Source organism: Copadichromis virginalis, linkage group LG5 (assembly GCF_057382275.1).
Source record: "Copadichromis virginalis isolate Kocher_CV1m ecotype Utaka linkage group LG5, C_Virginalis_male_GT1.1, whole genome shotgun sequence".
In the NCBI taxonomy this organism is placed as follows: Eukaryota; Metazoa; Chordata; class Actinopteri; order Cichliformes; family Cichlidae; genus Copadichromis; species Copadichromis virginalis.
Window position 1 is genome coordinate 38,171,522 of NC_140622.1, and position 26,940 is coordinate 38,198,461.

The 26,940-nt window shown below is 42.1% G+C and overlaps 1 protein-coding gene across 2 annotated transcripts; it reads right to left on the minus strand.

The window, feature by feature from the left end:
• Positions 1 to 35: 35 nt before the first annotated feature.
• LOC146710302 (mitogen-activated protein kinase kinase kinase 12-like) lies at positions 36 to 26,727 on the minus strand. 2 transcript variants are annotated; one of them, XM_085457703.1, is made up of 14 exons: positions 26,582 to 26,727; positions 12,606 to 13,132; positions 10,175 to 10,358; positions 9,794 to 9,985; positions 8,999 to 9,157; positions 7,068 to 7,226; positions 6,815 to 6,923; positions 4,895 to 5,004; positions 4,257 to 4,373; positions 3,778 to 3,915; positions 2,984 to 3,692; positions 880 to 947; positions 448 to 748; positions 36 to 310 (listed from the first exon to the last, which is right to left on the minus strand). In XM_085457703.1, exons 2-14 carry the CDS (start codon positions 13,096 to 13,098, stop codon positions 224 to 226), a joined length of 2,826 nt encoding a protein of 941 aa, XP_085313829.1. In that variant the 5' UTR covers positions 13,099 to 13,132; positions 26,582 to 26,727; the 3' UTR covers positions 36 to 223. The 2 variants fall into 2 exon arrangements, with proteins under 2 accessions (XP_085313829.1, XP_085313828.1); XM_085457702.1 differs by lacking the exon at positions 26,582 to 26,727 and adding an exon at positions 14,991 to 15,375.
• Positions 26,728 to 26,940: the final 213 nt, after the last annotated feature.

Genomic DNA, 26,940 nt, shown 5'->3' on the forward strand with positions numbered 1-26,940 from the left:
AAAAGGTGCTGTCACATCGCCGTGCTGCATTCATCTCCAAAGGAAATGCGACTTTCCTTTTTTTTTTTTTGTTTCCTTAACCAGGATATGTGGTTAAGAACACATTGCTCAATTTCCTGCCTCTCTGCGATGTCCCTGATAATGACTCAGAGTTTCTAAGAGTGAAGGAGGTATTGAGAGGCCAGGTCTGCAGGTGGTGGAGTGGGTTAGAGGTGCCCGGTTTTCACCAGTTGGCTGGAGGTTGACTGGGGTCTGCAGTGCACGAATGGTCCAGTTCTGCACTGTCACAGTCGGAGTCATCATACAGGCCCTGGTTTGGAGGAAAATCAGGAGTCAGAAAATGAACAGATTATAGAAGGATAATTTATCATCTCCTTGCCAGAAAAGATGTTTGTGTATCTGGCAGATATCAGACCTCTATACTACATTTCACTCTTTCTGCCTTACCTCATAATTGGGGTCATTTGAGGCGAGCTGCGTCTTGACTTGTTGCAGAATGGCTTCTTTTTCAGACAGACCATCGGAGCCCAGCTGAGTCGGGTCAGACGGGTCAGCAGGAATCTCCGAGCCCTGAGACAGCAGGTCGTCGCTCTTGTCATCCAGTCGCTCGTCTGTGTTGGTGCTGACCACGTCGGGCGTACCGCTGTGGGAGTGGTCAGTAGTGTTGCCCTCCTCACCGTCCGAAACCGATAGGTTCTCTGAGCTAAAGGTCGACAGGGACTGGCATTTGGTGATGCTCACAGGCCGCCTGAAAGGGTACGCAATATGAGAATACGCATTTTAATGAAAATCCGCAAGTATGTTAGTGACCATGGCTAAAGGATAGTACATACAGATATTGATACACAACAAGCAGCGGTATGAAAATGCACTAAGTACCGTCTCCTCGGCAACTCCACTTCACTGTCCACTTCTCCTTCCTCTTCCTCTGATGACACTCCACGTCTCTGTGGAGAAAAAGCATTTTCCAATGTGCTGTAATTAGACTTAATTGAGCTGAGATGTCTGATAAGTCTGAGAATAGATAAAACAATCTCACGCTATTCGGCTAGAACACATAAAACAGACTTTTGAAGGTGCAACCACGTGAGCAGTCAGTGCACAAGAACCAATAACTGACTCCAAATTCATTGGACCGTAATCCCACTGAATTTTTTACTTTTTACTAAGGTTCGAGTTTTTTGTGTTAGTTGTGTTTATCTAAATGAGTTGCACCTAATGGAAAGAAGAAAGTTGCGCTCATTAACGAATATATCTAATCAGCCAATCACATGGCAGCAGCTCGGGGCATTCGGGCCTGTCCAGATGACTTGCCGAAGTTCAAACAGCATCATGTGACTTAAGTGACACGGTTTGAATGTGACACGGTTGTTGGTGCCACACGGGCTGATCTAAGTATTTCAGAAACTGCTGATTTACAGCGATTTTTCTGCACAATCATCTCTCTGCTTCAACCTGATAGGAAGGCAACAGTATCTCAAATATCCACTTGTTACAACCAAGCCATGCAGAAGAGCATCTCTGAATGCACACCACATCAATCCTGGAAGCAGAAGACCACACCATGTGCTAACTCCTGTCCACTGAGATCAGGAAACCGAGGCTGTGATTTGCACACATTCACCAAAAATGGAAAATAGAAGATTGAAAAAAAATGCTCCCACGCCTCAATTTCTGCTGCAATATTTGGATGGTAATGTCAGAATTTAGTGTAAACAACATGAAAGCTTGGATTCATCCCATGTTTACTGATCAAGCAAAAGCAGGATGGGGTGGGAGATATTTTCTGGGCACATATTGGACCCCTTGTACCAACTGAACATCGTTTCAAACCCACAGCATACCCGAGTATTGTTCCTGATCATGACCACATCCTCTGATGGCTGATGGCAAGCTTACGCACCATGTCACAAAGCTCAAATCATCTCAAACTGGTTTTTTAGACATAACAATGAGTTTTACTGTACTCAAATGGGCTTCACAGTCACCAGATCTCAATCTAATAGGCGGTGAAAGGGGGGATTTGGGATGTGCAACCGATAAACCTGCAGTAATTGTGATGCTATCATGTCAATATGGACCAAATCTCTGATCAGTGTTTACAACACATTATTGAATGTATTGCAAAGGACAAAGAAACCTAATCCAAGACTAGAAAGAGGTACCTAATAAAGTGTCCGGTGACTGTATATTGAGCAAAGTAAGGGGAGACACTGTAGCTGAATAGAGAAGAAATTTAAACCAACAGATATTAATGTGAAACCTCAAGTTTTTTCCTGATGTAGTGTTCATGTACATAAATTCAAGTTTTCGGTATTCAAACGCATCTCTTTTCATCACTCAGTAAATCAGAAAATACTACACAGTGGTCCCTTGTTTATCGTGGGAGTTACGTTCTTAAAATAACACGCGATAAGTGAAATCCACGAAGTAGCCAACTTTATATTTTTACAATTATAGATGTTTTAAGGCTGTAAAACCCCTCACGACACACTTTATAAACTTTTCTCAGACAGGCATAAACATTTTCACACTTTTCTCTCTTGTTGAGATTGTTGTGTTCGTTGGGAAATTAACTTACAAACATACAGTGCAGCACTTCAGAGTCACACTGCTAGCAAGCAAAGATTTATGTAAATTTGACAAGCTGAACGCATCCTGTACAGGAGGCATGGCACGAGATTGACAATGGTCTACAGCCAATCGGGATGCAGAATACAATGCGCTGTAAAAAAAAAAAAAAAAAAAAAAAAAAAAAAGCATCCAAAAGTGCACAAGAGAAAAAAAAATCAGCGAAAACAGCAAGACCGCGAAAGGTGAACTCCTATAATTATAATTCTGAATAGATTAAAGAGCCCTTTGATACAATATGGACAGAAATACTGATATATGTTGGTGTACGTCTGTGCTATTTAGGTTGAGATTTATGGCTCCGAGCTTCAGACAGAAATATGTTGACATACAAGCTGTATTAAATTCTCACCTGACTGCGTGTGACTGCTGCCCTGTAGAGCAGTGCTGAAGGCGTAAGCCGTTGACTTCTGGGCGAGCGTGTAATCACCGTCCCTTCCTCCTTCTCCTCACCTTCGTGGGTGACACGAGTGTTCCCGAGTGCGGACGCCCTGCCCGCCGCTGCTCCTCTGCCACAAGGGGAGTCAGGGCTACTGGAAAAAGGAATAGATGCCGCGTCTTCGCTCGGTGTATCACTGCGTGGAGGCGTTTCTGCCAAGTCATCCCCGCCTACACCCACGTCAGGGCCCCGCTCTGGCCCATCAGTCCTTCTGCTCTCTTCCAGCCCAGCTGAGGCGCTCTGACTGCCCACTCTGTCCAGCCCTGATCTCACCTGGCCTTTCCTCCTGCCCTCGACCTCCAGAGTGGTAGAAATAAGATCGGGGCTGGAGGAGGACATCTTTTTGAGTAGAAGGTCATGCTGTAAGCCCCTGAGGGCTGCGCTGGGGTCTAGACGGTGCTTGCTGGGAACAGACGAGGTTGCATTGATCATTGCTAAAGACGAGGACAGAGTGGCTTTCAGCTGAGCCAGGTCGCCACTGCTGCCTTTTCCAGCCTTTCTGTAGCGAGGTTTTCCTCGGCGTGAGCGACCGGGGGAGGTAGAGCCCTTGTTGGGGATTGTGACCTGGGTCATGGATGAGTCCAGCTTAGGGAGGATGACCTCTGACTTTAGTAAGTCTGGCCTGGAAAGGACAAAAACGGACGAATGTTATTAGCAAATTATTGCTATATAAACTACAGGACGAGACATCTTCCTTGTCGCCTCACCTCTTGCTGTGCGAGGGCAGTTTCTGAGGTACATTACGTTTCTTCATGAGCTTCTCCATGGAATTGGAGGAGGCTGACTGTCTGGTACTGTGGTGCTTGAAGCAGCCTGGGTACTTCTTGTCCAGTGACTGCTCCCTCCTAATGTTTAAACACAAAGTCAATACCCCTTTAATGGATGTCACTGAGCATAAGAGAGCGGCCTATGACATGCAATAGCCTCGTATGACTATATATGTAATGGCCACTTATGTCACATTTCAGATTCACTTTTCCGTCTTTTATTTACTTCACCGATGCTGATGTATTAAAAAGCTTTTAGGGTATTTTAATAAGTGAAGCCATCAATTTCTTTATATATAATTACTTTATATTCAGTCTGTGCCCTCTACTTTAAAAAATATGGCGTTTTGACATCAGAGGATTTTTTTCTGATACACCCTGTAGTCTGCAAAAAGAAAAATTTAAGTTTGTCTTCATACTTAAGCAGCTCCTTCTCTTTGATCTCCAGCTGCAGCATGATAGCATTCAGTTCCATGTAGAGGTTATTGGCTCTCTCCAGCTTCCTCTCGTAGTGTTCTCGGATGTCCAGTGCATGTCTGCGAGGGGAAGAAAGTAGGGGAAGGCTATAAATAGGCAATACTGATACTTACCTACTACACCTAGTATATAGAAACTGATTATTTGCTCTACATTTTGGATTTACATTCTGTTTTCCATTAATCAACCTTTGCTGCTTTCAATATCACTTCCACTTTAATACAGGCTGTGATGTTCACATAAATCCACTATAGCATTAGTTCAGCCACAGTCCCAAATCAGCTAATACCCGTCTCCACATTCAGTTGGCAAATATCATAGAGGGTGTATTCTCACTTGTTAAGCATCTGCAAGCCACTTTACAACCCACCTGTACCCCAGCTCTTGCTTTTCCTGTTGTTTCTGAATTAAAGGCATATCTGCAGTCAGTAAAGTTCACTCTGTTCAGTTCCTACTGCTCTGTCTGCCTCCAGCTTTCCATGTGTTTACACGAAAAACGGTGAAGTTGAAGCCCAGAGCTACACTGCCAAATATAAACTAATACAGATGATAATATCAATCTTACTGAGGTATATCTTACCTCAGTTCTTCCCTGCGCCGTTTTATCAGCTCCTCATCCAGCCGGTGAAGACACGTGCCCTCGGACTTAATCTTCTCAAAATGATGTCTCACCTCATCTCTCCACTCCGCCTGGCAGAACACACAAAACACCACATATCCATCAGAACGAGTGCAAGTGCAAATGAACAGTTTATAACATCAGGTAGAAAAACATCCTTGTCAACCTGATAAAATGCTGCACTTGCTATTAAATTTAAAATATACATGCATGTACAGACATTCAAAAACCCAGAGCCACCTTTATTAATAAAGTCACCAGAGGTCAGCAGCCTGTAGTAGAACAGTGGGGTGATCAAACATGCTTCATTGCACATTCACATTTTTTTCCTTTCTTTCTGTTTTTTTTAACTGTTGCATTTATTAGATTTGCACACTTGGAAGATGAAACAGTTCCTGTTTGTCACTGAGATAATTTATATGACTCAAGTTTATGAGTCATGAAAATGAGCTTAATGAAAAATGATTTCAATGCTATGAGTAAACCCAACCTTGATCTTCTACCAAAAAACCCTCATAATTTGCACAGCGACTCGTGTATATATCACTGAGACAAAATCCATTAGGCTGTCAGATGATAATCAGTACTGATGGAGCAAAACTGAACAAGAATTGACATGAAAGGCAAAAAACCCCAAACCCCCCCCCCCACCACAAAAAAATGCAGTACACACTTTTTTTTTGTACACAGTGCAGGATGACAGCTGTTATCTGATACCTGTCATATCAAAGGAGAAGGGAAGTCAGATTTATGAGTGTGTGTGTGTACATGCACGTGCATGTGTGTGTATATCTGTGCATAAAGGATGCTCTTCTTATTAAGCTAATGGACTCTCTGCAGTCTCCTGTCTCCAGTCCCCCTCTTTCTCCTCTCTCTCCTTGCTCTCAGCTCCCTACCATTAAACCAATCAATACACTCCAGCAGCAAATACTTCTTTCTAACGTCACAAGAAAAATCCATTATGGGGCAGAGAGGGGAGAAACTGCAGAGGGCTGCAGGGGGGGGAAGGGGGACAGGGAGAAATAAAGGATCAAGGATAAGTGGAGAAAATGAAAGAGGTTTATGTTTTGCACCATGAGATATAACCAGAGGGAGAAGCAGTGGATTACTCTAAAAAGGGACAGAAAATCTTATTTATTTTGTGAGTCTGTGTGCACAAGCGTGTCTCATAATTATACATGCTTGAGTTATAAATGGATCCGCATGGCTGAGCAACAACATATCTTCCACACAATTATACATCTGTGATTCTCCTTCATCCAGTTTCGTTTGCAGAGGTCGAATATGTTTGTCGTATCCTTGCGTCTCCACGCGCACTCAGAGGCAGACACCCGGTGTTACTGAACTACACTGTGATATCACGAAGACAGTAAAATGTTTTCTTTATTCCCTGTTACATGCGAGTCCTGATCTACGGTCAGAGACTGAGGAACTCACAATAATATGTTGTGAATGAGAGGACAGGTATTATTAGTGCTCCCATGTGTGCAGCTGCCTGCTCTGGCTGTAGTTACGCAGCACAATGGGAACAAATGCCACAAATGACTGTTAGTGATGCTGGCTGATGTTCGAACAGACATACAGAGCTCATATTCTCAATATTTATTTGGTTTAAAAATAAGCTACAAGGTCTGAATTTTACTGGGTGACCCCAACGTTGTGTAAACTGGCTCTGAAAAATAATGCTTAACAAAAAGGCCCGTCTCTGTGGTCTGGTTCATATTTCCTTGGGTCAATCTTATAACAATACACCTGTGAGTGCACAGAGAGAGAAGAGAGAGAAGCTAAAAAGAAACGTAAGAAAGCATGTGAGCATCTTCCATTCAGGTCAGATTGTCTGAAGAGAATAATGAAACTATAAAAAGGGCAAAAGAAGCTTACCTGAGACTTAAAGTAAGTTTCTTGTGGGGTTGACAATATATCCGCTGAGGCAATGTCCAGATGCAGGAGAATCTGTCGAAACGAAGGTCTATTTCTGGGCTTGCAGTTCCTGTGAACAGTTTAAATCATGGCTTTATTAGCGTCCCCCTCTGTGTGTGACATTTATTCTTTCCACCTTCTTAAAGCATCTTTCCTCTCAACGATTTTATCTTTTTTCTTCCCTCCAATTTCGTCTCCCTTCACGTCTGCTCACCAGCATTGCCTCAGCAGCAGTTTGAAGCTCTCTGGACAGCTGTCGGGCACGGGCAGCTGCAGACTGTTGTTGCCCACTCCCCAGATGATAGCGGAGGAGTCCACATCCTTGTATGGCACCTCTCCTGTCAACATCTCCCACAGCACAACACCAAATGACCTGCAGAGATACGAGCCATGTTTCTTTCCTCCAGACATTTGGATAAAGATGTGAAGTTGGCAGATAAAAGGCAGCCTCACAGAAATGTCACACTTTTAACTTCCTGTGAGAAGGAAATCTTGCTTTCTGAGCTATTCCAGCAGCTGTTTCTGATGGATACCACAAGCAAAAGCTCCAGTGCCTTATAGGGAGTCTTTGATGACTTAAACTTAAAGCGAACCTATAATTCCCCTTATATACTGAATATATAACCAGCCAATCACATGGAAGAAACTCGGTGCATTTAGGGAAGTACTCATAGATTTCAGAAGCTGCAGATCTACTGGATTTTCTCACACAATCGTCTCTAAGGTTTGAAGAGAACTGGCCATGAAAGATAAAATATCTAGCAAGCAGCAGGAGGAAGGAAAATGGGAATTTATTGAAAGAGATTTATTGAAAGATTCTGTCATAAATAAAAAAAATACAGCATAGAAAGGCAGAAAAAGGCAGAAAGAAGAGCTTTGAATGACATTCAAGACATCTGGAGAAACGTTTCTGACGACTACTTTTAAAGAAATGACAGAGTATTGATGTTTTTTCTGCTCCTATGTCATCTATGATGTCATTAAAAGTGGCAGTCCTCAACATTACCATTTCAACTCTGGCTTATAAATAAGGATTATGTAGGAAGTTGTGGATCATGTGAACCAGCTCTAATTTTTCTAATGTTTTATGGGATATTTTAATTAATTCTGGAAGAAACAATGTTCGCTAATCATTTTAACGATTCAAGAAATACAGCCGATAAGAGCCATAATAACACTTGTTCCATTACGCTTCACTGTTTCAGTTTAGCACTAGAAGAAGAAGAGAGCGCACCCGTGGGGACGGTAACTAAGGAAAGTCTGTTGCTGGTGATTCTCTGGGTTGCGATGGAGACCGTGTACAATATCCAAGGTGCCAACAGCACCTTAACATAAGGTTAGGTTGGTTTATGATGTTGTGTTTCAAAATGAGTCCTTCCATCTCCATGTTCACGATTTTTTATATTAAAGGAGAATATGTACTGATGATCCCAAGGCACTGCATGTATTTTCCCCTTGGCTTAGAAATTATTTGTGGAAGTCTTTTTCTCTCGACTCGTGAAGAACGTTAAAAACATTCAGGAAATGTATGTCATAACTAAATCAAATATGTACAACACATGTAAATCCTTAACAACAGCCTCTCCTCCTCCGGCACTCCTGTCAGAAACAGTACTGCTAAGCGATTTACATATATTTAAACAAAACTGTGCAGTACACACCCATGTTTTGCTTTGCTTCTACATCAAAAGCTTTTTAATCCTATTTTCACTTCTCTGCTAATGCACTGCTGGCTCTGGGCCAAAGCATCCATAGGCTCGGAAGGTTATTCCAGCCTCTCCTGAGCACTGCAGCATCTGGCAAATCAATTATTAAATTAGCTAGCGTTTCTTTCAGGACACAGAGGAAGACTGGTGGAGGAATACAGTATAGGAGAAAAAGAGAGGCAGAGAGTGTGGAGGGGGGAAAAAAAAAATCAGTGCTCATAAGAGGGCAACCCATCAGAAATAGCAGAGACCCTATAGAATTTCATGTAATGAGATATTGTAATGCTGAAAAGATTGGCTGGGAACAGGATCCTTCACTCTGCACCGTAGTAGACGGCAACTAATGAGATTCTGTGTTGATTTGGTGACAGATAAGAAAACTCTTATGGTAAAATTTCAATAATGCAAAGGGACAGTTCAGAGGAGTTATGACACTCACCAAATATCCACCTTCTCCGAGACCGGTTCATTACGTATGACCTCGGGGGCCATCCAGGCTACAGTGCCAGCAAAGGACATCTTAGTGCTCTTGTCATTGAGCTCCTTAGATGTGCCAAAGTCAGAGATCTTCACTGCATCGTCATAGGTGATCAGTATGCTGGAATGAAACATCCCATCCATCAGGTTTAAACAGTCAGTAATAAAACACATTAGCACTTCATGTTTTGTCAAACCCTGACCAGTGGTGAGGCATTTGGGGACTTTCACATTAATTTCCTCACAAATCATACAAATGATCATAGCTGTTAATTGCAATTAACTAAAGTAGTGGTTCTGAAGCTGTGGTTTGGGATATAAGCATCACAAATCTGAACTTTTTCCCCCACAAAGACAACATGTGACCAGCTCCTTGTACTCTTATACAGCATTAAAGACATTTAACAACCATTAGAATACTTTCTGGGCTTTTCCAAGGGTAGCTGCAAGGCAGAGACCAGCCTCACTAACTTTTGATGCAAACCCAGTATTTTGATTTATAAGAAGTCTGAAATATGACAAAAACCTCTCCTAGTAGGTTTTCAAAGGGTAAAGCATTAACATTTGTGGGTTATTTAAAACAAACAGAATGGAGAAAGACCCACTTCTGTTATTTTTCTTTTAATCTAGAAGTCACTGCATCTCTTTCATTGCTTCTTCATCCTTCCACTGTTTCTATAATGCACTAAAACGTAAATTAAAAAAAATTAAACTTAGATGTATATATAAAAAAAAAAAAGAAAAAGAAAAAGCTCACTTGGGTGATTTGAGGTCTCTGTGGATGATTTTGTGGAGGTGAAGATAGTTCATGCCTCCAGCGATGCCCATGGCCCAGTCCATGAGCAGGGATGGCGTGATCTTCCTCCCTGCTCTCAACACCTCGTACAGCTGTCCCTGGGCGCAGTACTCCATGATGATACAATAACAAGGAGCCTGGGTACAGATACCTCTGACAGAGTAAAGAAAGGTTATGTTTGAATTTGCAATGTTTGCCGTTACAAATGTAGACAAATGAAAGCTTAAGTGCCCAAATGTTCATCTTATTCCATCAAAGAACATTCTTCCTATTCAAAATGACTGAAACCATTATTGATAGCCTCTCTATTTCCACCTAAGCCAAGTGATCACATCTGCTTACTTGAAGGTGATGATGTTGGGATGTTTGAGCTTCCGCAGGTGCTTGATGTCTGTCTCTTTGATGTTCCGCACTTTCTTCACAGCCACTTCCTGGCCGTGCAATCTACCGAGGAAGACGGCGCCCTGGGCTCCGCTGCCCACCCACTGCAGGTCCGATATCTCCTCGAATGGGACTTCCCACTCCTCTGAAGCCAGAAAAAAAAAGCGCATATAGAAGAAAGGAATGGTTTCACTAATGTCTACTGACATGTTTTGTCATGCTGAATGATGAAACTCTGCTGCAAAATGATGCTTGAAAGTAGCTGCAGGTCTTTGTTTGGTGATGTTGAAAAGTCAGCCTGGCTACCAGACTATGGGACATTTGATGTGACACAGATTAGGCCCCTTGTGTCGTTTGTCTAATATACTTTAAAATCTCAGCAGCTTTTAAACTGATATGTATTCTCTCTAATGAATGAGTAATAGGGACCTTAATGATTCCCTGACAACTTCTCTTTGTGGTTCAAAGTGGGTCGCTGAGACATTGCTACAAGTTTTCAAGGTGACACATCCTTGAAACACTGGGGATCCCCCCACTTTTTGTCTGGTTTGTGTGTTTTTAGCATCCTTACTAAGCGATATATGTGGTAAACATGACATTTGCTAAACATCAGTGTTTACACTGCTGTGTGTAAGTACAGCAAACATAAAACACCAAAAAGACCGAGTATAAACCCAAACCTGCTAACACGTGAAACATCCAGCATCATTACAGTCGCTGGCGTGCTGCAACGAAAGGCTAAACCCGTTAGAGTAAAATCTCAAAACGGAATCCCCAGTTGATATCTTGTTCTGCTGTTGAACCTCACCTTAACCTAAGCCTGGGGTGTGCAGGCAGACAGACATAAAGCTCTAATCTCCTGCGGTTAATTCTCTCTCAGCCTCTTAAATCCTCCTTAGTGCCATTGTGGGGCTGACGCAAAACAGGGGTCCAGCGCTCGGGAGGGGGCTGGAAGAGGGAGGGAATTTCAGAGTCTGAATGTGGATGTATGGTGAACGGGAGGTGGTTGGATAGCACTCGTGTGTGTGTGTCTGTGTGCAAAGAGAAAAGATGGGAGGGGGATTCCCCACCGGTCAGCAGGGGTCCATGTGGCTGAAGACAGACTGTTAATAGAGAGAAGATAGACAGCCTACCCTGCTGCTGTTTTTAACCTGGGGAAAGAAGCTTCAGACACATTTATCATATTAATAAGGATGAAATGAATGATTAATGCCGGTGATTGATTGTGGGCTCAGTCTCTAATGAGCCCCTCAAATTTTCCTCAATAAAGACATGAAGCCACATCTGATAAACCAGAATCTCCGTGTGTCTTTGTTTCATTTGAAACAAAAAAAAAGAGGGGACAATTTAGCGCATTACCAGATACCTTCAGTCCTTCAGAATCAATAGAGGACCAGCTTTTTACAGATATATATTGTTAGTTCCAGTCAATACTGAAAAAAAAGAGTCGGTGTTGTTATATAGTGGCTGAGGATTTGGTTACAAAAGGCCCATTTATTTCACTTTTATAATATCCGTTTTGCTCTTATTGGTGTGTGTGAGACTCCCCGTGATGGCGCAGAGAGGAGGGGAACAGCGAGGTGCAGATGGGCTGGGAGTGATAACAGCACGGGATGAAAAGGAGAGGAAGGGAGACAATGAGGGATGGAAAAAGGAGGGGAGGAGAGGGGATACGTGGAAGTCAAATGGATGATAAAACATCAGAAGGCAATAAAGATGAGGAGAAGTGTAAAGCTGCCACCTTGGTGCCTGATGTCTGATGCTCTATTTATTTCATCAACTTTTGTTTTTGGCACCTTATATGACTTTATGCGTTTATGTCAGCGGCAGATATGAAATGTTTCTATTTGCGGACGTGTTTATGTGTGCACGCGTTCATCCTCATGCGTGTGTCAGGTTTGTGTTAATAGAGATGAGAGGCGCAGGGTCAGAGCATGGCCATGCATAATTCATGAGGCAGATTTGGCAGAGGGGTCTCAGGGGAGCCCTGCGCTATTGTAGTGGCTGCACACATAAACAACACAGCGTCACAGGGAGCTAGTTTCACTGTGGGGGTGGTAGTGGGTGGTGGGCACGAGCAGGAAAAAGGATGGGGGGGGGGGAATATCAGGGGAAAATAAGCCCTTTACAGCTCTGATAGAGTCTCCCTCGCTGGCTGCAGCTCGTTCATGTCAGGAAGGGGTTTGTTTACAATGTGGCCTTTGCGGGAGTCATTTACCTACTGTCTGTTTAATGTAATTAAACTGGGGGATAAGATCATTTAATTAGCATATCAAAGCTTATCATTAAATTTAATTGAGGGTTGTTTTTTTATTGCAAAAGCAAAAGTGAGAATTCAGGCATATTTGTGTTCAGTCATTTACACTGAAATAAATCTGATGGTTCGACTCACCGTCCAGGTCATGCTTGTGCTCTGTGGAGTAGGCTTTGCCGATCATTGTCCAGACAGGCCGCAGACACCCAAACAACCCCTCCAAAAACCCTCCTCCCCCTCCTGTAGACTGGCACTGTAACCTGGCGTCATTCGCCTGGCTCCTGACCGCACTGCTGTCCATATCCGGTCCCTCTCCCTCCGTCCTTCCAGGACCGCCATCGTGTTCATGGAGTTTCAGGACACTGTTGGCAAAGTGCTCCTGTTGTTCCTCGCAGGGTGTCTGGTTGTGTCCAGTAGTGTGCCCCTCTCTTCCTCCACCCCCGGGTTCCACAGCACCTCCGGTGTCTATGGAGAGGACGTTGCGAAGAACGCACTGGGTTGGGGTCAAGTCCATTTCTGGCGTGCAGGGTGTTTCGGCATCGAGGCGGCGAAAAGACGGAGGATCGGAGAGGGGTGTGTTGAAGCCGGAAAGAGAGGGCGATGGGGCGCGAGGTTCATGCATGAGGGCCATGAGTGACTGTGGTCATCAGAATAACTGAAGAAAACTGGAAAAGAGGGAAAGAAGGGAATTTAAATAAAATAATATGAGTGAAATCAAGATTAAATGAACTCTTTCTGAAAGTTGTCAGTAGTGGCTGATTTTGCAGGAGAGCGTAGTCATCTTTAGCTCCATTTTAAGTAAAAGAAAAAAAAGAAGCTTTGGCTACTATGACGTCATATGTGCAACACAAGTCTGTAGTCTAAGTCTGATAGGCAGACAAAGCACATCTTCCTGAGCCTCTCATCAATATCACCAAACTGCATTTTAAAGGTTTTGACTTCCTCCACAGATACCAAAGGAAAAGATGGAGTTCAAGATCAGAATAAAAATATATAGATACAAAAATCCACAGACAATAATCGTTTTCTGCATTTCTTACAAACACAGAAAACAAGCTCTCTCATAATTTGGCTAGTACAAGTGGAGGTGACAGGTGTCAGTCCACATGTACCCTGTAGTCGGGAGACTGACATCAACTGGGTAGATGCCAGTCGGTAGATATAAAACACTAAAATGTGAAAAATGGTTATGAGATAAAAGAACATCCTGTCTGCAGCATAATAGCTAAGCCTTCAGTGGAGGGCACAGAAAATAAAGAGACCAACCCCCCGTTCTTAGAATAAACTGACACTGTTAGGTATCACACTGATACAGAGTATTACATGCTTAGCGTTGCATTGCTTTTAGTTCGGCAGGATTAACTCACTGCTGCTCTGTAGTCCTAATGGTGAGACAGCTGTTTATTCACATCTTACTCGAGTGACATTAAAATGGATAAGATTACAAAATAATGAGCAAATTCTGCAGGGTTCGTGAAAGCTGTACATTTTTCCAAGGGCAGCAGCATCTGCACACTCAATGGAGAAGAAAAATGCATTATTTCTCACCAGAGCCTCTTGAAGTAAACCACTCCTTTGATGGACAAGCAACAACAGGATTTACATGCTCGGTAAAACAAGAACACAAGTCAAAATGTTCGTAGTACTATCATCATCATGTTCAAGTTCTTGATAAAGAACCAGCAGAATATGAGGAACAGTCACAGCAATGCAGAGCACAGTTTTGGAGTAGATAGGACAATAAACTTGCACAATAAGAAAACAGGATACTTTTGTTAAAACCCCGAACTTGGAGCTCATCAATTTCCATTTCAGTCATTATGAGATGCACTTCATGCATTTCTACATCAGTCAATTTGGAGGTCAATTTGAGGGAAATTGAGTGAATTACCATTAGACTACATCAACCATCCCACTGTGACACTCCCACTAGAAGTGCTGATGTCTGATGAATGAGCTATTAGCCGACTTACCCAAGATGCATATAAACATCCATAATTCCCTGTCCTCAGATTAATCAGAGACTCTGAAACAAGGCAGAGTCAGCCTGGAGATTTCATTATCCAAGAAACTAACAACAAACCCCCAAGTCTGGAAAAACCACCCTCATTATTATGTGATGCACTAAGAGAAACTCAACCACTAAGACACATCTGGTGTACACATCAGTCACATCCGACTGATCCTGCCTCCTAATAGTCCTGCTCCGTTTCTCACTTTCTTTATTTTGAGGTGTCAGCTGCGGGAGCCGCAGGAGCAGCTACGGTCTGTTACAGGCCAGCGCATTGTGGATGTATCGGAGGCGCATCATTGCCTCTCCTGGCACCTCCTGCGGTTACGACCCGGAGCGCCAGTGGAGCATCACTGACAGCACTGAAGTTACACTCAAACGCACGATGGCACTTTAAATTGGGGGAAAAAATAAAAGAAGTAACGTGTTATTTTATGCAAAGACCACCCGCTTCTCCTCATGCTTACCTGCCTAACAACTCGACTGGAAGAAGCCAATTTGACGATTCCTACCTCAATGCCGATAACTGGAGTCCATCGCTGATGACTGCAAAAGATTATTCCTCTCTAGGATTTATTGGTCCTTTCTGATTTTCTCCCTTGTCCTCCTGTCCGTGTATTGAGCATCCGCGCTCAGCCTTCTCTCCTCTACCTCCAGTGCGGGTTTCCAATCGCAGGGCTCTGTGGAGGTCTGTTTTTCTCCTGCGTTAATTTGAAACGATAGAAAACGCAGATATTTTTCCTTGTTTGGGTTGTTTTCTTGATCCTACACCTCCTCCCCCTTTTCAATTCCCCTCTGAGGATGCTGCGATATGCGCACTCCCAGGCAATTTATACGACCGTCTCTCCCAGGCTGTAGTAAACACGAGCGATGGAGAGAGCGAAGCGAGGCTGTGTGGGAGGGAGGGAGCGCTGATGCCCTCCTATCAGAGGAGAAATCTGGAGTGACGAGTGCAGTCCGGTGAGAGACGGGACAACCGCAGGTACACGGGCTCGAGTGAGGCTACTCTTAGAGCAGGGAGGAGGGTCAGCCGGCATGTGAGGTGACCAAAATGATGTCATTCTCAAAGCATGCAGCATTTGACTGGACAGCACCATTTAAATCCCCTCAAAACCTATTAACGCCCTCTGAACAGAGCGCAGAGTAATTGATGGATAATCTGCAGACTCCGTCTGCCACAAAAGGGACACGAAGGAAGGACGTTTTTTTTGTTTGTTTAAAAAAAAAAAAATTATATCATCATCATCTCCAATCTCTCCTGACCCATTTCTGTGAGACAGGACAGCACATGCAGAACCTAAATGGGACTGTCCCCCAGCGTCATTTGTTTCCCTAAGCGACCATAATTAACCTGAATGAAATAAAATATCAAACTAATTTAAACAACTGTCATTTTTTCTAACACAAAGCTCAGCTCTGTTTGAGGAACCACGCCACCAGCAGATAACTGCCTTCACCTTAAATAAAGTTATTATTCAAGGTATTTTCAAGGCCTTGCAGCGTACAGGGCACACATGGTTCTCCAACACCCCAAATATCATACAAACAAGATCCAGGATGCAACAAATGCAAATACATTTTAAACAAAACTAGACTATTAAAAGTACAGAAAGGAGAAACTCTTATGAGGACAAACTTTTTATATTATTTCACAAAAACAGAGTGTCTCCGCTACCTATTGTTCAGAGGGCTTCCTTTAAACTTGCAATCAGATCGGATTTTCAGACTTTTTGTTTTTAACAGTACCAAAAATAAAGTAGTAACACTTTCAACACTTTAACCATATTCAATCCATTTTTTTCCAGGATGTTTCAGGATTTTGTCAAGCCATTTCATGGGAATATTGACACTGAACAACAACATTACAACTTAAAACTGCCGACATTTAGAGAAATGCTGCAAGATGAATAATTTGTGTAAACAGTGGAGAACCTCCAGCTAAAAAGCATAAAGGGCCGTGAAACAGCTGAGGATGCTGTGGGTGAGCTTTGTCTTTACTGAGAGTGTAAATGGTTGTAGCTACATGACCCTTTTGAGTGGTAAATCCAAATCCAGCCCTTATCTCCCAGATTAAGCCCGTGCTGGGCTTAAATCCATAACGATGACCTCATTGTGCCGCTTGTACACAGTAGGGAAATCCTAGCTAGCGCATAGACAATCCACGGAGAGACCTGAAAACCACTCACAAACACGAGTATTCTCCACTTTCTCCTCCTACTAATGAATGCTGTATGAAGTCACGATGAAAAAAAGATCACTGTGCCGGCTCAGTTTGATGCCCCTCATGAAATCTGAGCAAGGAGAAACTGATTGCTTCTGTTTTCATTTATTCATCTTTGAGTCATTCTGTGCTACCCGAATCCTCGCCAAGTGAAAACAAGACACGTTTTCATTTTTTTTAAAGCTTGAAATAAGATTTGTAATAAAGAAGTAGACTGAAAACAAGAGTTCTTTTATAATTCTGTCCATCAAAGGGGACCAAGAGCAATAGCAAACTAATACTGGGCCTATTAACAATTTAATAACTAACACAGTCAGACTCTGTGAGAGACTAAATTATCCTTTTCAGTACTTCTAAATATTTAATTACTTTATTTTGATAGTAATTTTTAATGCTTTTCATTTTCAAATGTGAAGGAGCATTATCTCATAGCTTACTCTCCCAAATGAACATTCAAAACACCCTTGCCAAAAAGTAGTTTATGAATGTTTCATTTGGGTTTTAATATCACATGAAGGAGAAACTGTGGGCTTTGCAAGGAAAACTCAGTAGCTTTAATCAGTCTTGCTATTTTATGCCATCCCCATCTACAATCCTCTTCTCACTGTGTCTTAAGGCGGTCTGAATAGAGAAGCACACTCTGTTTTTTTCCTCTATTTCAATCTTTTTGCGTTAAAACTTTCTTCATGATTTATTCAGTGGACCTTGTAGTTGCAGGAAGGCCTCTCGTCAGTGATGTTCAGGCCTCTAAGGATTAACGCTGCTGCCTCTGATGTCCACCAACGCAGCTTCAGCTCCTGTTGAGGTAACTCCACCAGAAACAAGAACAGAAGTAACGCTGAAGGGTATCGCGTGTTTTAGATACAAGCCGTCAGCCTGCACAGTGACAGCTTTTAAGAACGATACTCGATGGGGATCCCATTTACTTTTAAAATAATTACACAATAGATTTGGAGTTCAGATTGCCTGGCAAATTACACCTCCAGAACGTAAACTCTTTCTGCATATATATATTAAAACGAAAATCAAACTTCTAAAGAGCAGTTGGACTACAGAGGTACTGTGGCGTCCATCCAAAAAGCTGATGTAAAAATGCAGCATTGTTTGGCAACATGTATCATAATCTGTAGGAGGGAATTAACAGACTCCTGCAGTGAAGAATGTCAAGAGGAATGTCATGTGTGTGCACGTGCGCATGCACGGCTCTGCTGCTGAATATACAGTATGTTTTTTGAGGCCTCGTGCCAAGTGGACACAGATTGTCCAAGTCCGGTTAGCAGGAAGGTGGTAGGGTATACGTGTGTGTGTGTGTGGCGGGATGTAGACTAGAGAATGAGGGGGAGGGTTGCTTCTGGCTTACTTGAAAGGCTATTTATGGATCCTCATCGAGAGGCCCTTGTGTTACTCATTGTTACTTTCACTCACACGTAGCTGAATAGGTGGCTCATCATTAAAGCTCACTCAACTCTGCTGCTGAAGGCAAAGTTGAACATAAGAAGCAAAGATGATTTTCACTTTGCTTCATCATCGTGTTGACTGGAAGCCAACAGCAGAGCGGCAGACATTTTTGGAGTTTTCTAATGACTGAAGAAAGATGTGTGTCTGCATTTTTGTGCACCTGTGCCAATGTGCACTGCGGAGTGACTTCTTCCCGTTTGTTGGGGGAGGCTGATATTGGACAGCACTTTCATTAATCAGGTTGTCAGTACTGTTTGCTTCATCCATATTGTATGTCGATGGGATTCATTAAGATTGGCACCAACCGGCATTGATGTGCGATGGGAGGGTGTTGCAAGTGGGTGGGGGGAGTCTCCATCCCAACAAGATGATCTCACCTCCTGTCTGCAGCTCGGGAAAAAAAACAAAAAAACCCCCAGCTTTCATTCATGAAGTCCATCCATTCACACATGCGCGTGCTCAGACACATGCACACAAACACACACACATACAACCCAACGTGTCTCCTAATGGGATGCCGAGGAGACAGTTGTGCCAATGAGGCAATCTTCAGGTGAGATCACTGCCGGATGCCGTGGCTCCTCTTTCCATTTCAAAACTCTAAAGGATGTGTGTTTGATACCTTTTATAAAACTCACCCACCATTGTGCAACATCCTTAGAGAGGGAACAAAAACAGTGGAAACTAATGTGCGACAAGCAAGCAGTTGTTTACACATCCAGTAAACAATGAACACCATTAATGTCTTATTGCACATTTTTGATCTCTTATAACTACATGCCACAAGACGTTTCACCAGCTGTGACTGTTTTCTATTTGTCACCAGTCTGACTGAAAATTCACTGTCTGCTGAACGATACTGTGAGAATTACCAGAATGAACCAAAACAAATCTGAAATTAGTCGTAAGGCTCGATGAAGTTAAGCTAAGTTGGTGATTCAGGTGATTTCCTTCAGGTTTAACATTGTGACAGATCCCTTTTCACAAAATTTGGCATATTTAATCTTTATATACTGTTCATATTTCAAGACCTCACAACAGTTGGTAACATTTTTGGCCCAAATCACAAATTTCCCCATACTATACTTAATTTTAAACTGCAGGTCTACTTGGAGTGTCTAAATAGCCACTGTCATACTAATAAATTGATTATTAATCCTTTATTGACCTTTCAGAGGCAGGTAAAGTTTCTTTTTGAGGTTTTACAATGCTTATTTTTGAGAAAAGGCATCCGAAGTACACCAAAGTGCTTTCCAGTAAAATCATGATACAGATAAAAATCACAATATAAAATATAAATTACAGATATAAATAAAATATACGTATAACCATCAGGCTGCATCCACACTGGAAGTGATTCACGGTGACGTAGTAAGTCATTCACTTGCTACGTCGCTGTGCTACCATCACCGGTGGTTATTTTGTGACTGAGGGCAAAATTACTGACGATGAAGCCAAGTGGGCGGGACCTAAGATCCATTTTTCTGGATAGTGCTGGATACCAATGACTGACATATGACTTGGTAGTAAATACATTAGGGGGTTACCTAGGCAACTGGAGCCTGGAATGTCTGCAAATAACCAGCCTATGCTTCAAAACGATAAGTGGAGAGAATTGCTTCCAGTGTACGCAAGCGTTACAACAACTAAATGCTGCTGTGTCATTAAAAAAAAAAAATCTTCCTAACTATCATCTACAATACTGTGCATACGTCTTGAGCCACCACTAGTTTCTTTATGTTTTGCTTCCAAGATATCGGGCTTTGTTGCTCTTGAGCAACAGGCCAAATTACACAAGAACTGGACTGAAAATAAGAAGGAATGCGGTCAGGTGAGACTTCCAGCTGTGAGTGTCTACAGTCATCTGTAAAACACAGTGGAGACACTCATGGTTTGGGCTTCATTTTAGTCAGTGGTGTTGGGGAGATCAAATTATGAACACAGAAATGTAACATTAGATTTTTATCCACAATGCAGTATCATCTGCAATGCATCTGATTGACAACAGTTACATTTTACAGCAATGACAATGATTCCAAACACCCTGCCAATGCATATGAAAAGCATACCTGGACAGAAAAACACAATGTAACACTATCGGTCATGGACTGGCCTCCCCAGAGTCCTGACCTCGACGATATTGAAAGTGTAGAATCATCTTGACAAAGGAGTGAAACAAAAGGCAGAAACATCCAAAGAAGAGTTTTAAATGTCCTCCAGGAAGCTTCATAAGAGAGTTCAGGGTGTGTTAAAGAATAACAGTGCTCATACCAAATATTCACTCTTCAGCTTATTAGAATTGTGCAGACTATGTTTTTGACTTAAATACCGTATTCGCATTTATGTTTGCACGTTTCAATAAATTGCTGCAACTTTTCCTAGCAAAATATAAAAAAATGAGGGGTGGCTCAAGACAATAGCTATACTTACAATACAACATAAAAATATTCAGAGCAGTGGTAAGCAACCATTCAAGGTAAGTTCTTACTGAAGCAGCAACTCAGGTGTCTTTATAATCTTATTACTCTCCGACTCCTCTTTAAATCTCAGCTAGCTTTCAAACTCCAATTCCATCTACACTAAAAGTTGAACATTTTGACTTGGAAACCCACAACCCCAAAACAAACAAAAAAAAAACCTGCACTTGTTGCAACAGAGCATCACTGATGTTCATGTTAGAGTCACGTGGTCACTGGATTCATCTCAGTCTGCTATTCGCTGCCTTTTCGTTCCGTCGTTGGTCTCCACCAACTCTGTGTGAAATCCCTGGCCATTTAGCAGCTTCATGCATGACTATGCTCACTAGTTAGGTGTTACGTTGCTGTTTGATGCTGGTCAGATGGCGTACAGTGGATTTGAAAACAAGAACAGCATAGAAGGATCTGTCACAAACACACCCTTTCACATAGATAGCCAAGTTATCCATGGTCATTATTAACAGTCATGTAAATACACAGTATAGATTCTTTAAATTCAGAGACCACTATTGTAAATAGGTTTAGGAGGTGTCTTGCACAACTAAGGAAACATAGTTATGTTTTAAAATATGCTAATCCAACATTTAGATCAAGCAATGCTTTGATCTCCAAGGGAGATTAGAGATGTGTCTGATTTCCCTTTGAAACCTCTGCGAAGCGAGAAGGCAGCCAGCCAGCATGCTGCTGAGAGCCTCTGGCAGCGGCCCAGTCAGGAGAGGGTTAATAACAATAAAGGGGAGGTTGGAGAAGCCTTCCTGAAAGTCACATGGTCTGTGCTGGGAAGGGTGGGGTAGGGGGGGTTAAAAGATTGGAGGGAGGGCTGCTGGAGATGAGAGGGGGAGGAATCTGGAGCATGTTGCCGTAGAAACAGAATCCTCAGTTGGCCAGTGTGAAGTCAGAGGCGTAATTCTGGGTGGTGACTGCAGTTAGATGCTGCTGCTGGTGGTGTGAGGTGGGTGGGTGGATGGGAGGGTGACTCACACTGGAGAACGCACTCTGCATTCTAATGGATGGACACACGTGTATGCACACATACACACACCTTCGTTAGCTATCGTCACCTTCAATTGTCAGTATCTTCTTATCTTAGCATCTCCTCTTTTATCCTGACTTCCTTTGCTAATTTATATAATGGATCAGCGTTATCTCGCTATTTCTGACCATATAATTATTTCATTATGTGCTGGAAAATCCATTAGTATACGTTTTGTTGGCTCTACTTGCATGTGTTGATAAAGGGCATCTATTACGGGGAACTAACTGCTCAGACAGGCAAGTAAACTATAGCCATGTAATTGTTGACGGTATAATTGCACAGCACACGTAGCAATTAAAGCGATAATATGTGTAAACCATGCTCAAGATTATCATTGGATTAACTACACTTCCCAAATACCCTTGGGAGTTTAGCAGCTCACCAGCTGTTAAAGGGGGACTGTTAATAATTATGTTGATGATTTTATGCTGTTTTATTTTTGAGGTGTTTTTTTTCCCTCTCTTTTTGGCTGCAGGGGAGTTAGTTTGTATCTCATTATATGAAGCTTATGTTAATGAACTTTGTCTCTTAGGATGCTGGACAATGACACATAAGAAGCAATATTAAACAGATACATATTTTGTCAGTGCACAACCTGAATCCTAACATACATATGAATCTGAATTTATACACTAATAAATTAATATTGAAATATTAAATATGAATAATTTAATATTGTGTTTTTAATCTTGAATACAATCAACATTAGGTTGTTTGGATTAACTTTAATCCACAGCTTTAGTCGGTAATGAGACGTGTAGTTTAAAGCATAACGTATACGTTATATAAATGTTTTCACCACACCCCTTTTCTCTTATGTTCACTTTTTAACAAACCAAGCAAAACATCAGATTTTCTACCGATCACAACAGCCACTGCAGTGCTGTAGCACTGCTGGATGTGACGTCCACTTGTCCAATAGCAAATAATGGTCCTTTGATTGAAAGCTGCTTTGGTCTTCCTTTTAAGGAAAGCCAAAGCAGGTTCATTTCCCATCAATGCAGCATGCAAAGCTGGAAGCAGCAGATCACAGGCACTGTGACGTTTTCTGGGTCACCACCCACAACTGTAACTCATGGTTTGAGACAAGCCAATGGGGAACAGTAAAGCTGGGTGGTCAGCAGTATAACGAGGCTGGGTAAGAAAAAAAAAAAAACTTAATCTTGTTTATTTGAGTTTTTTGTGACCATGACTCATTTCTTTTCTGGGAACAGGTAGAGGCAGCTGTGCCCCATGCACAAGTCAAGAAACTGGATTTTCTCTTTTTGATTTAAAATTTCCTTTCAGAGATTTGCTGTGATTTTGGCATTGGTAACAATGAAAAAAACCCACATCTGCTTTAATTGTCTGTCCTCAATAGTTACTGTTTCTTCTCGATTGCTTTACGTTAGAAATATAATAACTATAATATAATATAACAAAATAACTCATCTTCTGCGTGTTCTTGCCATGTTGATTGGAAACAAGTTATTCTGAAAGAATAACTTTGGAACCCATTACATTTTGCCAAAAAAGGAGTTCTTGCAAAAGTATTTTTTAATCCATTAATATTAATTTTGCTACAAAGTACAGCACTATGAAAAAGTCTTTCTTTATATTTTACATGTATACTTTCTCTTATATTTTGCATTTTGCACCACACTTGTTTGTATTTTTTAAAAGCGATCTTGATCAATAGTTTTCAGCCTTTCTGACGCTTTTCAAAGTTTTTCTTTGGATGGACATTGGCTGCTTTTTCACTCATTTTCAATCCAGTCCTTGTCCTTGACCATTTTCAAGTTTTTGCTTGCTTGTTTGTTAAATCCCATAATACAAATCACTAAAGCATAAAAATGCACGTAAGATGAACCACTGTTTTATCTACACATAACAGAAAACTTAGCAAAGAACCAATTTTAAATTGTATTATTAGGCACTCGGTTACTTGCAGCCTGTAACAAAGACAGAATTTGTTCCCCTTTCTTTAGTCAAATATGACACTATAGAAAGATTACACTTTTGACAGGCATCCATCTATCCATCCATCTTTTTCCGCCTTATCTGGGGCCGGGTCGCGGGGGCAGCAGCTTAAGCAGAGAAGCCCAGACCTTCCTCTCCTCAGCCACCTCCTATGGCTTATCCGGGGGAACACCAAGGCGTTCCCAGGCCAGCCGAGAGATATAATCTCTCCAGCGTGTCCTGGGTCTGCCCCGGTGCCTCCTCCCGGTGGGACATGCCTGGAACACCTCACCCAGGAGGCATCCTTGTCAGATGCCTGAACCACCTCAGCTGGCTCCTTTTGATGTGGAGGAGCAGCGGCTCTACTCTGAGTCCCTCCCGGATGGCTGAACTTCTCACCCTATCTCTAAGGGAGAGGCCAGCCACCCTTCGGAGGAAGCTCATTTCTGCCGCTTGTATCCGCGATCTCGTTCTTTCGGTCACTACCCACAGCTCGTGGCCATAGGTGAGGGTAGGGACGTAGATCTACCGGTAAATTGAGATCCTCGTTTTTACACCCAGCTCCCTCTTCACCACGACGGACCGGTGCAGCTGCGGCCGCAGCGCCAATCCGTCTGTCGATCTCCGGCTCCCTTCTCCCATCACTTGCGAACAAGACCCCGAGATACTTGAACTCCTCCACTTGGGGCAGGAACTCATCCCGACCCAAAGTGGGCACTCCACCCTTTGCCATTTGACAGGCATGAAATCATATTTTTGCAACAACAAGATGATTCCCAAAGCACTCTTATGCGATGTGACAGAAAACCTGGTGTATCACATCATGAGGTGCAGTGCGTTCTCAAAAAATTTGAGGAGCCTGAATAGGACAATAAAGAAGTGGCAGACCTATAAAACTCTTCTTCAGATGGAAAGTTTTTCCATTTTTCAGCATGATAATGCAGCAGTCACCAAATACACGGGTACATGGGTTATGGTAATTACCTACTTGACCAACTCACACATTAGCTGTATTAAGAATCACTAATTTAACTGAAAAAAGGAGTCCCATAAAACTATGATGGAGTTAGGTCAGGAGTGAGCTGTCCGTGGTACTGTTTAGAGGCTACAAAATCCAAAAGCAATAATGCACCAAATACACTCAGTAGACCTGGCAGCATGGACAGAAATAAGACTATGCTTAAATGTTCACAGGCAAAAACAAAACAAAAACACAACAAAATAACTAAATTCATTGCAAATGTTTAGCCTTGTGATATCCCTCCCAGGGTTTACCCTGCCTTTTGCCCTATGACTATGGATGAACGGACAATTGGACGTTTTATTTTTCCATTTATACTGAAACAGCTGAATGTCTCCTTGGCACAGGATGGTAAATGCCAAAAATTTATTTCTATACATTTTTCTGATCCCAGAAATACACTCATTTAACCTTTTGATCACTGTGCTTTTCCCTGAAATGAGAACATAAAGGATCGGACTGTTTTTTTTCCCACTTTCAAAACAGACTGATAGGCATGACTTCTTAATTAATCCCGTTCTTTCATTCATTCACTTTTAGTACCACACATATAGAATATTTAATAAAGCTCCCTTCTGAATTTTGTTATGAACAATAAGAAGGAGTTGATAGCTAACATTTCTGAACACAAGAATTACATCAGAAAAAATGATGAGAGGTCCCCTACAGCCAGACATTTTCAGTTAGCTGGAGGGTCAGTGGTTACGGGGAATGGTGGTTGGGCTGTTGAAAAGAGTTGTTGACAGGGAAGGGAAATCATCAAAGGGAAGCCCATTGGATATATAACAGTGTATCCTGGAGGATTAAATGAGGAATTGTTGTTGTCCTGTTTTTTACGATTATTATATGTAGTGGATGGGTTCCAAGGACCTCTAGTAAACTGACGTATATTGTTCCATATAATGTTTTTTTTAAGGTATTCATGGACTACTAGATGTATATTTGATCTTTCTATTGAATCCGACAGACTGTATCATCTAAGATATTTTGTTCCTGTTATGGGAAAGGTGTTTTTAAATTCATTTCTTCTTTTGTGAGGTTTGGCTTTATATCCAGCTATAAATGTGATGTTATGTACGAATAAAAATACGTATACAAATAAATATAAATCCACTACTGAGCAGGTTCATGTGTGTCCCAGTGCTTTATTGCTGGTGATGTCCACATATGCAGAGGAAAGCCATTGACAGAAGCGCGTCCATTTTTTCTTATTGCCATTTTATACTAAGTAGTTTAACAGCATATAAAATAGTATTATATATGCAATTGTGAGTGCTTAAGTTCTATTAACAGTATGGCAGTTTAATGATTTGGAGGTGAGCACGACGTTTGTTTTTCTTTGTTTTCTGTTTGTCTCATATCCTTTAAATCTCTCCGAGTTGAGCTCCGTTTCTCCGAGACACTTAAAAAAAATCCCTCGTAGTCTTCCATAAAATACAAGTTGTGTATTTTGACGAATAACATCGGGGCTTCAGAGGAAATACATAGAATGATGGAGTGTGGGCGTCGACTTCTTAAGTCCCTTTACAGGAGAAACCCTACACCGGCCTCTCTGTGGACTCCCCCACTCCAAGTCAATGTTTATCGATTTCATTAGGCTGAAATAAAGACTTGCCAATGTGCCCGCTGAACTGGTGATACAGACGATGAAGCAACTTGGTTAAATGACCGAGACACAGCGCCACCTGGTGGTTCTACGTCAGACTAACATCGCAGCAAATATTCTCTGACTGTATTTACCGTTTTAAATGTGTCAGGCTTCATGACTCTTTGTGCCGATATTTGGGGAACATCTGCATTGCAAAGCAGCTGCAGTATGAATTGATGCCAGTGAGACATTTGCGTGCGATCGTTAAAACTGGACAGGAAGAATATATTACCGACATCGGAAGAATGAATGAGGCTCTGCAGGAAGCAGGCTGTGCCTTCATAACGCTAATACAAAAGCCTACCTTTTGCAGGCTTGCTGTTTGGTTTCCGCTGGTAGATCGGTTTGTAAAGCAGGAAAGTGCAGCTGTTTTTCACACGGGAAAGCCCTGAAACCGTGCTACCTCCGTTCAGCCCTGCTGCTACTACTGGGGTCCCATCTGGCTAATTACCTTGTCAATAAACCTTGAAGGTAATACCGCGAGAACGAGAGTTGGGGGTGAGCGCTGATCCTGACCCTCACTAATTATCCCATCCCAATTCCAGCACGGCAGGAAAAACAGTCCAAGGCAATAACTCAAGGTTTCAATATTATTCATGCACGTGTCCATTCATATTAAAAACCTGTCACTGTATTGCAGATTTCATTTAAAAAGGAACAACA